Source organism: Charadrius vociferus, unplaced genomic scaffold, assembly GCF_000708025.1.
Source record: "Charadrius vociferus isolate BGI_N301 unplaced genomic scaffold, ASM70802v2 scaffold298, whole genome shotgun sequence".
In the NCBI taxonomy this organism is placed as follows: domain Eukaryota; kingdom Metazoa; phylum Chordata; class Aves; order Charadriiformes; family Charadriidae; genus Charadrius; species Charadrius vociferus.
In genome coordinates, this window is record NW_009649936.1 from 3,145,324 (window position 1) to 3,159,683 (window position 14,360).

Below are 14,360 nucleotides of genomic sequence, written 5' to 3' on the forward strand. Positions count from 1 at the left end.
ATATAAACACTCTCATGGATACAGAGAAGGAAAGAGAGAGAAAAGCATATATTAAAAACAAACAAACAAACAGATATTTGAAAGCCTTAACACAGAAAGCAGAGTTACAACCTCCCTCTCTCTCTCTTTAATTCAAAAGAGTGCAAGAAGCAATTCTGAAGAGGGCCTGAATCCAGTCAAATTTTTCATGTGCTTTAGTTGTGTAAGTAGAGAGGAAAAAAAATAATCAAAGGATTGAGAAAAAAAAACATAGAGAAAGAAGATGAGGGGTTGTTGGGTGGTTTCTTCTTTGATTTTAAAGTGAATAGAGGGAAAGGATCCCTCCAACTGATGGAAATGGAGAGCTATCCAAAACAGAGCAACAACAGAGAGGAAAAAAAATTATGATATACTTGTCTCCTAGACACATTTCATTACTGAAACGCCAAAACCACTGCTACTATTTGTGCACTCTATTAGTATTAAAATTGCTGGATGTAGGGAGACAGAGCAAATTTTGGCTTTCTGTACTTTAAGCACCAAGACAATCCCACTCAAGCACATTTTTCTCCCCTGTCTCTCACAAACAGCCACCAATGTTCCACACCCTCGGAGCTGCCAAAATGTCCAGTCACACTGAGGAAAATCCACAAGTTCCCTCTACAGGAAAACAAGTCTCTCTGATTCTACTTGCATGCATCCCTGTGCTGACTAAGCGATCAGAAACCACTCCTTTGCCTAAAACCGTATGGCTTACTTTCCTCTGTGCTATCAAAATGTGATTCTTTGACATATGGATCAGATGCTTTCTATCTTCATCCCTCCAAGTCACTCTAAACACCTGCTTCCCACAAAGCTGATCAAATCCTTGCATCCAATGATCCCACAGTCATAATTTGAGAATGATTCACCTGACTAAAATACACCAGGGTAACGGAGCAGGAAGCAAACATGGAGCACAGGCTGCAGAGAAGCCAGAGGAAAGGTCCCCCGATGAACAGCTGTAAGTACCTTGCCTTGCTCAGTTACAATTTTAATTTACAATGAGTCAAAGGAAAGTGTGAAAAATGTTTGCACAAGGAGGAAGTGCTAAGTTTTTACCATCTTCACTTTCTAGGATTATAAGACACTCTCCTCTTAAAAGAGCAGTGTTCTCAGGAAAGATGCCAATAACTCAGCATTTCTTAAATAATGTAGTAAATGACTTTTTCCTAGATCCCTTAGGAAAACAACCTTGAAAGAGAAAGTGAGGAAGCAATATATTGTATTTAGAGATGGGCAAGTGCACTTTACATGTCTTCAAGAAGCTTAGAAAACACATTAGTGTAACAGCAAACCTACAGTCTGACCTGAGCATTGCTGAACACTACTCACATCAGCTTTCCAGGGAGTCAAGGAAGCTCAGCAGATGTAGAGGTTTGACTGCTTTGCTTTCTGTGAGCTATCACAACTTTGAATAGCAGAATTAAATCTCACTGACATATTTCTCGTAGAAGGTAGTTTACATTCAGAATTTTTTAATTTTATATATGTTGCTAATATATAAGCATAAAAAAATTGTACTCTTCATCCCACTCCACCTGGAACTGGAAGAAATCTTGCATCTAGAACATTCAGTGGCATAGGTCAAGTGTCTGCTGAATGCTTGCTGGTTGGCAACCACGATTAAGCCCTGACAGCAAACCAAAACAAGAAAGATCATAGCTCATCTCTACCAGACAGAGCCTCAATCAAATGGCTGGACTTAATCCCCGTGATCATCAGCAATAACCTGATTCTGAACACGGGACTCCGCACACAGGACCACTCCCCATAAAGAGAGATACTTTTTTCCCCACTATGTACAAACCTCATGGCTGAAAAAACAGTGATCGCTCTATGTAAACTGAGCCACTGCTCTAATCTCCAAACCCCAGCACAAACGAAAACTGCAGTGCTGTATTTTAGATGCCACCACGTGATAACTACTGGCAAACATTGACTGCTTACTGTCAACCGCAGCAGTTCAGAAAAGCCCTTTGTGCAGAAAGAAATCCAAGAGCCCCTGAGCCTTTTAAAGACAAGATTTGAGGAACTATGTGTAAATAAATAATGCAATTCATTACATCAAATGTAGGTCATTGTACATCAGTGACACTTCTCAAGCCGTGGTCCAGTGTGTCTAATTTCTGGCCGACAAAGTATGATGGCTGGAAGGCTCATCAGCTGTCATCTGCACGTCAGTCACAGCCCTTCAGGGAACAATGTTCCATCCATGGTTACACACCTTTCCCTCAAAGCTGCTATCCCTTTGGTGCAGATTTAAATATGCCATTGTGCCCAGTCATTATTATGTTTCCTTCCTTTTCTACCTTTTTTATGCTGTTGCACTCTATGTATAAATCAGACCAATTCTTGCATGGTATGTCATTAGACAGGAAAATGGGAAATCAGAAAGGTCAGGGCATGAACCTATTCATGATCCTGCTCTTGGCACTGAGCTATTCAGATACATGGAAAAACTCAAAATGCCTCCTAGTTATCAGCATCAGGATGGGAGGCATTCACAACAGAAAAACAGTATGTAGTGACAGACCAAATCTAATTCTTCAGCCTTTCTCTTTGTTTCCATCCGCTTTTCATTCTCTTTTTTTCTGTCTCTTTGCTGATCCCTTATACTGACCTTTATTTTTAATAATCCCTTTCTGCCCTCCTTCCCTGATAACCATACCCATCCTTTGCTCTCTCTGGGGCTAATTAGCACAGGAACAGACTCTGCTCATCGCTTTCACCCAGGCAGAGCAGAATCAGCGGTTATTTTGTGTTTACTTTCCCTTCTAGTCCAGCTTCACTGTTCTGTGTGTGAAGAACTAGTATGAGCCAAGCACGAGTCTCCTCTCTGCCTCATGGTTGCTCAACAGCAGCAGAAGGACAATCCACACTGTGGCGCATTTCAATACTATCCTTCCTTGGTTTTATGGCTGTTGTTAGAAAAACATACTTTGCTGCACTCTTTGGTCCCACAGGGCCTAGGCTCTCTTAGGTGGTTACAAGGTCAACACAGAGTTGATTCCAAAAGTCTTTCTTTGGGAATGGTTTGTGAAGGAAAGAAGGAAGGAGGAAAGGAAACTTGACCTTTGAGCAAGACATATGCAGCTATCAGTCATACAACGTTCTGGGATTATTTAAGCTTTTATGTTTAGGGTCATCTAATGAAAACGCGTAAGAGCTGGTTACTGATACAAGAGAAAATTGCACATCATTATGTTATTTATTACAATTGAAATGAATTTCAGACTCAATTGCATGTCAACTGACAGTGTACAATTCTTCAGAAAAGGAGGGCTCTACACAAAAGAGATCCTGAAGTTACAGCTGTAGACCTTGGTAGAGCAGTAACCTGCAATTTGTGATCCCCTTAAGACTTGTCAGAGTTACTGTCGGTCCTTCTATTTTGCCAACGTCTCTGAGATTGTTAGGCCAGACACACACCACTGGAAAGTTTGATGACTTTTCTCAAAGACGCAGATGGGCAAATAAGATACACTTTACGCATTTGTAGCAGATTGACAACTGCAGAGGTCTGCTGCTGTCCCTTCCTGTCATGAGAGTTTGTAACACAGCTGTAGCTAGTGGAGATAGTGGAATGCTTCATCTAACAATTATTATTCAAAATTGATCTTTCCCGTATGAAAAGATTTCTGTGTATTTGTTGTTGGAAGTCCGGGTTTTCTACTTTTCCCCAAAGTAAATTCAGCCAAATAACTGTTTTTGTTTTGCTTTAAAAACCTTTTTACTGCTACCTTGGCCTCTAGAGGACACACTGAAAAAGCTTTTTGGCCTCAGATTTGCTGTCACATTGAAAGACAAAGTGTAGGAGCAAAACCCTGATTATTTAGCTGTTCCCCTGACAGACGGACAAGCACATGCGCACCTTTTCAGTCCACAGCTCTCCTTGCACATGGAAACTTCACAGAATTCAGTATTTCTGGCTCCAAACATGGGCACCTTCCTCTTTATTGAACGGGGAGTCTGACCTATCTGGACAATCCTTGGAAATGCTGTAGCAGTATGTCTTAATATGTTTCAACTCCCAATTACTTTACAATAACCTGGAGGCATGACATAAAATTGCAGCCAGGAAACAGAAGATGCTTTTGCCTGGCTATATTTATTGCACACTTTGATTATTATGGACATCACTGTGTTCTCTGAGCACTAAGCATACAAACAAAAGCAGGTATGTCCAGGATAGTACATGGTTGTAAGAGCAAAAAAATCTCGCTATTTTAAACAAGGAATGCACTTCATAATCACTCTTTCTAAAAAGCTAGATTTTGGTTTTACTTCACAAAATTAAAAACACTTTGCTTTTTTCTTTAAAATGTTGATTTTATATAAAAAGAGAACTGTTAACTAGATCAATAAGCAATGGCTGAAATAAAAGATTCTTGCTCATCTACAGATCTCTGTCCTAGTAGCCAGAATGGAACTGCAGATATACAGGTATATGAAATATTTACTCTAAATTGTACTTGGAAGTATCACACTGAGGTTTAAGCCTTTCAGAAAAAAAAAAAAAAACACCAAAAAAACCCCAAAACAAAACACTTCTCTGTTGGACCACTTGCATATGGACCTTCCCCACTGAAAATCTGCCCCACTTCCTGTCACAGGGGATCTCCGGTTCCCTCCTGTAAGGTGTAAGCTTCCTGGGCTACTTGCGTCTTCTATTTGAAACAGATGTATAATCTCAGTGAAAATGTTCTTCTCATCTTTCTCCCCCTCTGTCTCCCTCTTCCTTTTTCTCTTTTCTTTCTTTTCAAGTAAATTCTATCTAGTTTTCCCACAAAAGCCCTGTCCACCTCAAACCATGTTAATCATCACTCTGTGAGTGTATATGTTTTTACATTCTTGCTCTTTCACAGTTGAAGTTTCCCCTCAAGATGGCTCTCATTAATGAGTAACCAATACATCAGTTATATTAAGAAAAAAGAACAAAACAAATCAGAAATTGATGTTTTCCAGTATTAAATGGTGAGATAAAAAGTGTATCAATGAATCTGATCTAGCACAGGAAAAAAAACACGCTAGCAGCAGCTGTATAAGCAAGCATATGCATTTCCTCAGAACATTGATCATTAGTGGAAAACAGCTCAATAATCCTGTTATGTCTTGCATCCTATTCATCAGCACTGGCATTCTAGGAAGACAAGCTTGATCAATATCTACCATTTGAGTTCATGGCCAGATTACTGCAAAATTGATTATGGGTAAAACTCAAGGCAATTGTTTTATGAAACACGTGTGGGTTCTGGTTTTTAAACGCTCTCACTATTAAGCTACAGTTAAAGAGTATAAATGGTGGACAAACAAATCTTGCAATCACTGTGGTTAAACTGGAGCAATGTTTTCCTGCCTCACTTTTGCCTTTCCATGACAAAGAGCATCGACCTGAAATCTAACCTGTGATTTCATCTCTGAAACTAAATCTTTTCTTGATGTGATCCAATATGATAAACTGAGATTTTTAATAGCATCAGTTTTAATGAATTATGTTTTCTTTCCATTTAGATTTCTAACTGTCGAATTAAGGGATTGTGAGATAATTAGAAACTGGGTTTTAAGTGTTGAAATTTGTAATAGATTTTTAATGATTGTACCCTAGTCAACCAGTCAGAAGCTGCATTCAGGGGAGGAAAAAAAAAAAAAAAAAAAAAAGATTCCATTTAGGTCCATATAGTTAAATTTTATTACACACTTTTAACCCCCAAAAGTTTGGGGTTAAAATCAATATAGACTAACCAGAATGAAATCATCCTAAAATAGCAGCCATGATGGTCTGCAGAAATGCCACACATTGTTCCCTAAAGCAGTGGTTACCGAGACCTGTATGCCCTACTCCTGATTCCAAGGTGAATAGAAGCGTTGAACCACTCAAAGATATCACATAGGTACTAGGTACTAATGCTCAAGTGGAAAAAAAAAAAAAACAACTAAAAAAACCCCAAACCACAAAAAAAAAAAAAACAGATTGAGAGGATGCACTCTACATTGACAGAGAAAATATGCATGTTTTCTTATAATGCAGAACGAATAAACTTAAAAAGATATTAAGATAGTTAACTACGCAAGTATATGCATTCATTTCCTCCAGCCAATACTCACACACATAGATGTATGTGCATCACATAGTAGCTGATTTTAAGATGAAGGAAAGTAAATGCACTCATCCAATGTTGCATTAGATAATCTTAATAATCGTTTAGATAATCTTAAACATAGTTCTTTATCATTATATACATAATAATGGAAAGCTTGTTGGCATATTTAAATGCAACTCTGACCTGACTGTATTGGCTGAAGTCTTGGTGAGTCCTACAATTCAGACATTGCAGACCTCTTCATGGAAACACACTCAGTTTCACTCATTCAATGACAAAAATAATATGCCATACCAAAATCCAAAAGCATAACAAGGAGTGGTTTTACCAAGCTTAAACAGTGCACCAGTAGTATAGGACAACTGATCATCAATTACATGGTACTTAAATATCTACCGAATCCTTAGAAAGCTATTTGAAATATATTTTTTAAAAAAATGGAAAAAAGCTTATCTAAGGAATCAATAAAACACACAGAGAAATAAAATCTATAATATGCATCATCTAGAAAGACAGATATTTCCATCAATGCCACATTTGTCAGAAAGGAAAGATTATTGATATACTGAGGAGAAGTACAAAACATTTCCACATGTTGTAGAATCATAAACACAAATGTATTCTTAAATACACTCTGCAACAGCATTTAATTCAAATTATTTTTTCCATTCTGTATTGCCCTGGAAGACAGTATTTCGAATTTCTGCACACATAAATCATTTGCATTTGTTGTAACAACAGCTGCACTGTGTGTAATATATAATTTAGATATGTACTACACTGAAAATATTTTTCCCACATATACTTTCTCCCATGAATTTCTTACAATGTTTATGTTTTAAAATGTTGGATATTCTTCACCTGAATTCCCTGTACTTCCTGAACAATGCCTCACATTTCCACACTTTGTCAGTAAATAGACTAATGCCTATAACCACTTTAGATAGATTGCTTCACTTCAATATGTTCAGTTTACAGTGGTTTACCATGTGCTTAAGCCTCCAGTGTTATCTATGAAGATATTTGAGACTAAAATGTTATGAAAGTATAAATATTGATTGCACACCTCATTTAAACACAACCAAACAAATTTAGACTCGGTATTTCTTCTAATCCATAAGTAACATTACTACTGAAAAACATTTACAACCCAACACACGCTTTATGACACAAATTTCTTTGGCACATAGGACTTCCTTATCAAAGTTAAAACATGAACCCATTGCTGCTGCAAGAGGAAGCTGGTTTTACGTCTGGTATAAAACAAAAAACATGTTATTTTCCCCTCAAGCATGCCAGAAAAAGCAGGGCTGTCCAAAACTTTCATGTCACACACAGTCATAGGGATGCAGCAATGCTAATGTGAAATACATTACTGGAAGCATGTTACCGTTAAGCTATAATTGACTCAAAGAAAACATCAGGCATTTGACGGGGAAGAAAAATCAGGAACCATAGCTGCTATTGCCAATTGGAAAAGAAAGCCATAACAGCCTACCTGAGACAAGCGAGACTGTGTCTTTCTCCCATGAGACAACAGTGATGTATGCCTCCACAGAGGAGGGGATAATGCACTTGAACACTGCTACATTGCCTCTCATGGCTTTCTGGTCCTCCACACGGACTGTATAGGGTTCCCGTAAAACTGAAGACAGAAGAAGAGGTTTCGTTAAACAAGTCGTAATCACACATCCCATCCACTTCCTCGGTTAGCCTTCCAAAATTCCCTCAAGGAGGCTACTCAGGTTGTGAATTCTTTTGTCTCAGTAAATGATGCAGCTTTGCAAGGCTGATTGCAAATTAATATGAAAGCATTCCCAGACCTTTTCGTTTCCTCAAAATTTGCATTTCCCTATATTTCTGTATTCTTCCTCTACCTAATTCTGAGGGCAAGGAGAAAGACTTTTGTAAGAATTGCATATTTATATGGTTAAATGGTGTTATGTCTTCTGTTACTTCTATAGTTTATCATGCCACATTTCCCATCACAAATTGCTTTCTGCTCTATCAAAGGATACAAAGTACATACAAGTACTGTGAATTAGACATCCAGAGGGTACAAGAGAAGGTCAGTGTCATTTAGGATTTTGAAGAAGTGAGAACCGAAGGAGAAAATTGGTGGAGATGACAGACAGAGAAAAAGCAAGATGTCTCAGAAACACAGAGAAATGATAGCAGGTAAAATAAGACCAGCACTGAAATAAACAGGTTAATGGTGAGAAAACAGAAACTATGATTCACCGTTGCATTAAAAAACAGCATGGGGATACTTCGATCCAGGATATGATTTGTCTAGCATCTGGAAGAATTAATTTAATGGACAAAGACAAAAAAGAACAACTGAAGAAAACCTCCAAATCAAACGAATATTGCTGGGATGAGATGAAGTTGCATTGGGTAGAAGAATGGAAGGAAGGAAAATCCTGGCACTGAAACAATTCCATGAAGAATGAGGGGTGAAAAATCCTGTGAGCAACAGTTAATGGAGAAGGTGGTAGAGCAGCAAAGAAACAGATGTTGTCTACTACAAGAAGTAAATGTCTGAGACAGGAAGGACAAGCAGCAACATAGACTCTCCACAGGACCATAAGGTCAAGGTGCAAAAAAAGAAACCACCACAGCCAACATAGTTACATGTCTTGAAGTGGTGAACAAAGTTATGTATCTTGAAGTGACAAACAGTTTCAATGAAAATAGGCATGAATGTATTGGAAAATGATGTGTGTGTCTGAGGCATGCATATGCCTGAGGGTAAAAGTTATTGGGAAGAACAACCCCAGTGCAGCAGTGTAAGTCAACAATCCTGAACCGGCACATTACAGTGACATTTCTTGCCTACATATCTTGCCCACAGACGTATACCCAGCTCCACCAATTACATTTAACCACATATTTAACCACATTGAATCTGGACTGAAGACTCAGTAAATCCTTTGCAGAGTTTACAAAAGTATTTCTATTCTCTAGGAGCACTGGAATTCCTAAATGTCAGTCCCACTTACAATGTATTTCAAGAAAAAAAGGCAGAGTACTGAAATATAACTGTAGTTTTCACAAATGCAAACAGCATCAAGTTTTCAGGTCCAGTGCTACTACTGCAAAAATGAAGACCGAAGTTCCCCACCCCAAACAAGACTGTAGTAATACAATAGTTAGGAACTTTAACCAAAAGTAAATAAATTTAATTATAAATCAAATATCTTTTTAAAAAATCAAAACAAATCCATCTTCTATGATAAGATAGACACCACTAGTTTTTTTAAGCCAATAATTTATTTTTAATTAAAGGTTAAGTTTCTTAACCCTGTTATATATAAGTAACATATATATATGTTATATAATGCAGAACTGATATTATAAGCACTTTTAATGCAGTGTTTTAAAACACTGGCTGCCCTGTGATGAAGCAGCCCCCTAATCTTGTTCTACACTGGAGGGAATGGCGCATAGATCATCTTAATGAAGCTGACTTTTGTCTAATGCTCCAGCTCCAACCATCATTTACAGAAAAGGCTTGTTTAACAGCAATATCCTAACACACTGCTAAAAGTATTTCTATTTTTTCAGAACAGCTAGACATTTTGAAAATCTGCCCAGTTGGTCATTTCCATAAGAACAAACACAGAATTATTCATTTGCTTACTTTAAAAGTTTACATTATTCTGATTTCAGAGGCCCCTCAGTTATTTCCAGATCATAGCTTTGCCAGTTCCCATGAATGATTTGCTGATTTTTATTTTTTTTCTAAATCCCAAGTCCCCGAGTCATGAATTTATATGAGAATTTTAGTCTTTGGTAAAAAGATATATTCTTCCCTGCCACAATTGCACTGGAAAGGTGAAATGGAGATATGCACCTTTACTCCCACGTGGGAATGGCCTGGAAGAGGATTGGGTCTGGGTGTCTAGGTATGCGTGTTATGTTTTTTTGGGGGCTGGGGATGTATGTTGCGTTATGTGCAAAATTACAGGCAAAAACATAATTACAATCATCTGTGAGCTGGAACCCTTATACCTGCTACCCATATTCTTGGAGAAGCAGGTAAATGAGCTTCAGACTTTCTCAAGCTGACTGAGAATGGGCAGAGCTATTTTAGTCTTTGTATGACTGTGCCACAATCGGATGCTCCACTGATTGCTTCTGTAATCCTAGGAAATCCTATTGCTGTTGGAGGGCAATGGAAGGAAGAGGAAATGGAGAGGAAAAGAGATTAGAAAAGCCCCCCCCCCCCCCAAATCGTGCTAATTAGGGCCTATCTAAAATTGTGTGCAGATTTCACATGAACAGAAATGTAATTAAAAGTAACACACAAACAAAGTTTATCACTACATATTTGAGCAAACATAAAATACACTTAAAATACACGTACTGTTATGCATAGAAGAGTCTCAAAAATTGTATTTTCCTATGATTGGGGGATTACACAAGCCGCTGGCAAAGATACTCACTAATAGCTATTGTCTGCCATCAGGCACAATGACAGCTCTGACACACAATATCAGTTCATATGAAGGAAGGGGACTTGTTTAACTTGTTATCCAAACCTCAGATAAACTGAGAAATTGAATCATATTGAGGAATTAATGGATCAGGAGCAAAAGGCTAAAAAGGGAAGGAAAAGGGTTAAAAGGGGCATTACTGACATGGCCAAAAAGTGTTGTTAGCTTATGAATCAAGCAGCTACAGCCACCTACTGCAAAGCCTTTTTTTCAGGTCCTTCTTCCATTTGCGAGGTTTATTTTTCAAGCAGAGGAGGAAGACTGCTTTTGGGGTTCCATGGATAAATAGCTCAGTGCTGAGCAACAGACATAGCTGCATTCTGAAATCCATATCATACATTTTTAAAACTAAATGAACACCAGTTTAGAGCCTTAGCTAGCAACGTTGCAAGTTTTAGCCTCTTCTACATCACCACATTAGTTAAGCCAGGAAACAGAAAAATTAGAAACTAATAATGGAAAAAAGTGCTGCCCAAAAGATGCTCAAAATTGAGATACATTAACAATCCACAAAGGACAAAAAAAAAAAATAATCGTGTTCTCTCTAAATACAATTCTGCCAGGCAACTTGTCCACAAATCCATTAAAATAAAACCAAAAGCACAAAAAAACCAGAACGGAGTTCCAAACATTGGTTTGGAGCACACGTTGGTTACTATGTATTCTTATGAATCTTTGGTTCTCAAACTTTTTTGATGTCTGGACAACTAAACATTTTCAGAAGCAGCATAGACCATTTACAGAAAATCCACATATATATAATGTGAACTTGCTTCTACTAGTCACTTCTTGTACAAGAAAACCCACATTTCTAGACTAAAATTTTAATAAGACACATGAATTTCATGGCACCCTGTATTCTTGCCTTCTAATTGTCGACAAACTGCAGATCTCTGAATGTTCATTTATCGTTAAGGAGAAGGGAATACATTCTCCTATTTAAAAAGAGAGTCACAGACAAATCTACTTCTAACTGTTCAGTTTTCCCTACGTAACTCCTGTGAAGGCGTATCTCCAAAGGAAAGATACTTCTCTTCTGAGAAAAGACTAGCAGAGCTCCAACAACAACAAAGAGGTTATGAGGATTTGCATTAGCCAAGGGTCAGCTCCCAGACTAGCTTTTGTTTGTTTGTTTGAATATTTTAATTAACTGAAGTGGGTAGACAAAACCTTCAAAAACTATGCAATCATGTGTTTGTGTGTTGTAACAAAAGGCCTGATTTTGATCCCACTCTAATTCTCTCACTGGCTGACCCAGTCTGCACACAGTCAGTATAGAAAACAGATGCAAAACCATTATGATCATTTGCATGTTTTAGCTTAAACAGAAAGCGCTCCTCATGGACCAACATCAGTTGCTGAATTGTTACACAGGACACAGGTTTCTCTCTCAAAACAAAGCACAACTGAATACAAGCAAATGAGAAGGGATGCGATTAGGCAAGCGTTTCTCTTTTCTTCCAGCCCATATACAAAATCCAAAGACTGCATCTTTTTCTCTTACAGCTCTTTAATGAATAAGCATGGTCTGATTAATGATTTCATTATCAGTTCATTTTTCCTTATACTTGTGCAGAAGCTTAACTGATTATGATCTTTGACAAACTAAGTTTTCACCACCAAATTAGATCAAATCAGGGAGAAGAAGGAAGAATACAGTATTTTACTTAAGACTGGGAAGAGTTCAGAGGTTACGCTTCTGGCCAATCTCCTTTGCTGCTATTCTGTCTGGAACACCCAAGTTTCCCCCCTCCTCATGCCCATTTGAACCCAATAAAAGACTATACTTACCGGCCTTAATGTGAACATCCTGACTTCTGATTTTCCCTGAAGGATTTTCAGCTGTGCAATAGTAAGTGTTATCATGGATTAAGTTATTAAAGCTTGAAGGAGGGAAGGGGAAAATTTGGAGAGTGCCATTGGGGTGGACGTGGCGGATCCCTGGGACATCGTAGATCTCCTCGCCCGTTGCTAGGTACCATCTGAGCGTCACAGGGGGGATCCCTGCGGCTGGACAGGGTACCAATGTCCCTGTGGTGCTAGCAAACACTACCTCTTGCAGAGATGCATTGACAAAATATAGACTGGCATGTAGATCTTCACTGAAAACTGCAAGACAAAAAAGAAAAAGAGCAGACTTTGAAAACCTATGAAATTTCAGCTACACACAAAACAATTTACTGTTACTTGCCACAAAATCAAACACAATGCTTAGGGAAGGTAATCAAAACATCTGGATCCTAATGCAAGCTCTAATACAATGTTTCTCATTTTAGAAGAAAATATCACCAGATTAAACACACTAAGTGGGTTACATCCAAAAGTAAAATGGAAAATCTCTTCCTTTGTAGTGTAAATTGGAACAGATCTGATCACTTTTGCATTTGCTGATGCAGCCTCCTTTGTAAGGCCAGCAAAAATCTAGTAGTAATCTACTTCCATGAAATTTCTAGCAACTAAATTTCTGCCTGGAACACAGGCAGTTTCTATTAGCATTTACAAATTTATTTTCTCAGTCTTTCCGTGGCAAAATGATTTATAAAGTAATAAAAAGAATGAAGGAAACAATCAAAAAATCCCCATAATTCCTTTATAAACATACATACCTATACTTAATACAGATACAACTTAATAAATACAGTGTATAATTTGGTCAGGTCTTTATAAAAAGACCTGTAAACCTAAGTACAAAGCATGCTTAGAGTAATCTTGGTTCTGCCATCCATGTGACTATAGTCACCCCTCCAACCTTAAACTGCAGATTCCGTAACACTGAAAAAAGTCGGTACTAATCACAACACAAGATTAGTCCTCATTATTCTGAACACTTCTACCATGGGCTATTCAGATATTACCCAGAGAGCTTGAAGGCTCCTCAACATTTCATCCAAAATGCCTTCCTAACCCTCTCTGTCTGAAAGCACATCAGCATAAGGCATGATTTTTGTTTTCCAATAAACAGTAGGAAACATTATCAATACCACCACACTGCTGTGCATTTGCATATACTGCTGACTTGTAAAAAAAAAATGCCAATTTTGGTAGACACAAACACAGAAACTTGCATATTTCACTATATATTGAATGCAGTAGATGCTGACATGATTTTCAAAAGCAAGTCTGGTAAGGAGTAAGTTTTTGAAAAGGTGACCATAGTGCCTCAAGGTTAGCCTTCATCTGCAAGACAATAACATCCATCTTGTGCAAAGGTAACTTGTGGTAACTTATGCGCTAAGTCATAAAGTGCCTTGTCTACCTCTGCCACTTAGTCCTATGGCATCTTGGAGCACAAAATGGACTGGTTTTTTTTCTTCTCTCTTTTGATATATTGAGGAGAGATAAGGTGGGAAGATATTGTCTTCTAAATATCATCCTGGTATTGATCACCAGGAGACACCACCTCAAAAGAGAGCAGAACTGGCTCTGGGAATCCCTAGAAAGAAAAAAAAAATAAGAGAGGCTCTCCTAAAGCAATAGGAAAAGATGTCTGGCATGCAGAAGGCAGCCAGATAAATGGGCATCACAGAGCAGGATGAAAAGCACTTGGAGATTCAGAAAGAAGAAATTTCAAGCAACCGAACTGATGAGTCCCTGCATGTAGATGAGACATGTGCTAGCACAGAAAAAAGCCCCTTGCAAGAAACAAATTCTTCCTGGTTGGCACAGCCCTAGGAGAAACTTGGCTATCCGGAAAGCAAAAATAGGCATAATAGGACCAAGCACAGGAAAAAGCAGGAAT

General features: G+C 38.1%; 1 protein-coding gene across 1 annotated transcript in view; it reads right to left on the reverse strand.

Annotated features, from left to right (window-relative positions):
- The window catches only part of DSCAM (Down syndrome cell adhesion molecule), a 413,961-nt gene extending 400,401 nt beyond the window's left edge, over positions 1 to 13,560 (reverse strand). Inside the window, exons 1-3 of the mRNA XM_009891369.1 lie at positions 13,527 to 13,560; positions 12,413 to 12,730; positions 7,621 to 7,767 (exon numbers count right to left, since the gene is read on the reverse strand). Coding sequence (XP_009889671.1) covers positions 7,621 to 7,767; positions 12,413 to 12,730; positions 13,527 to 13,560 — 499 coding nt within the window. The remainder of the gene's footprint in view (positions 1 to 7,620; positions 7,768 to 12,412; positions 12,731 to 13,526) is intronic.
- Positions 13,561 to 14,360: the final 800 nt, after the last annotated feature.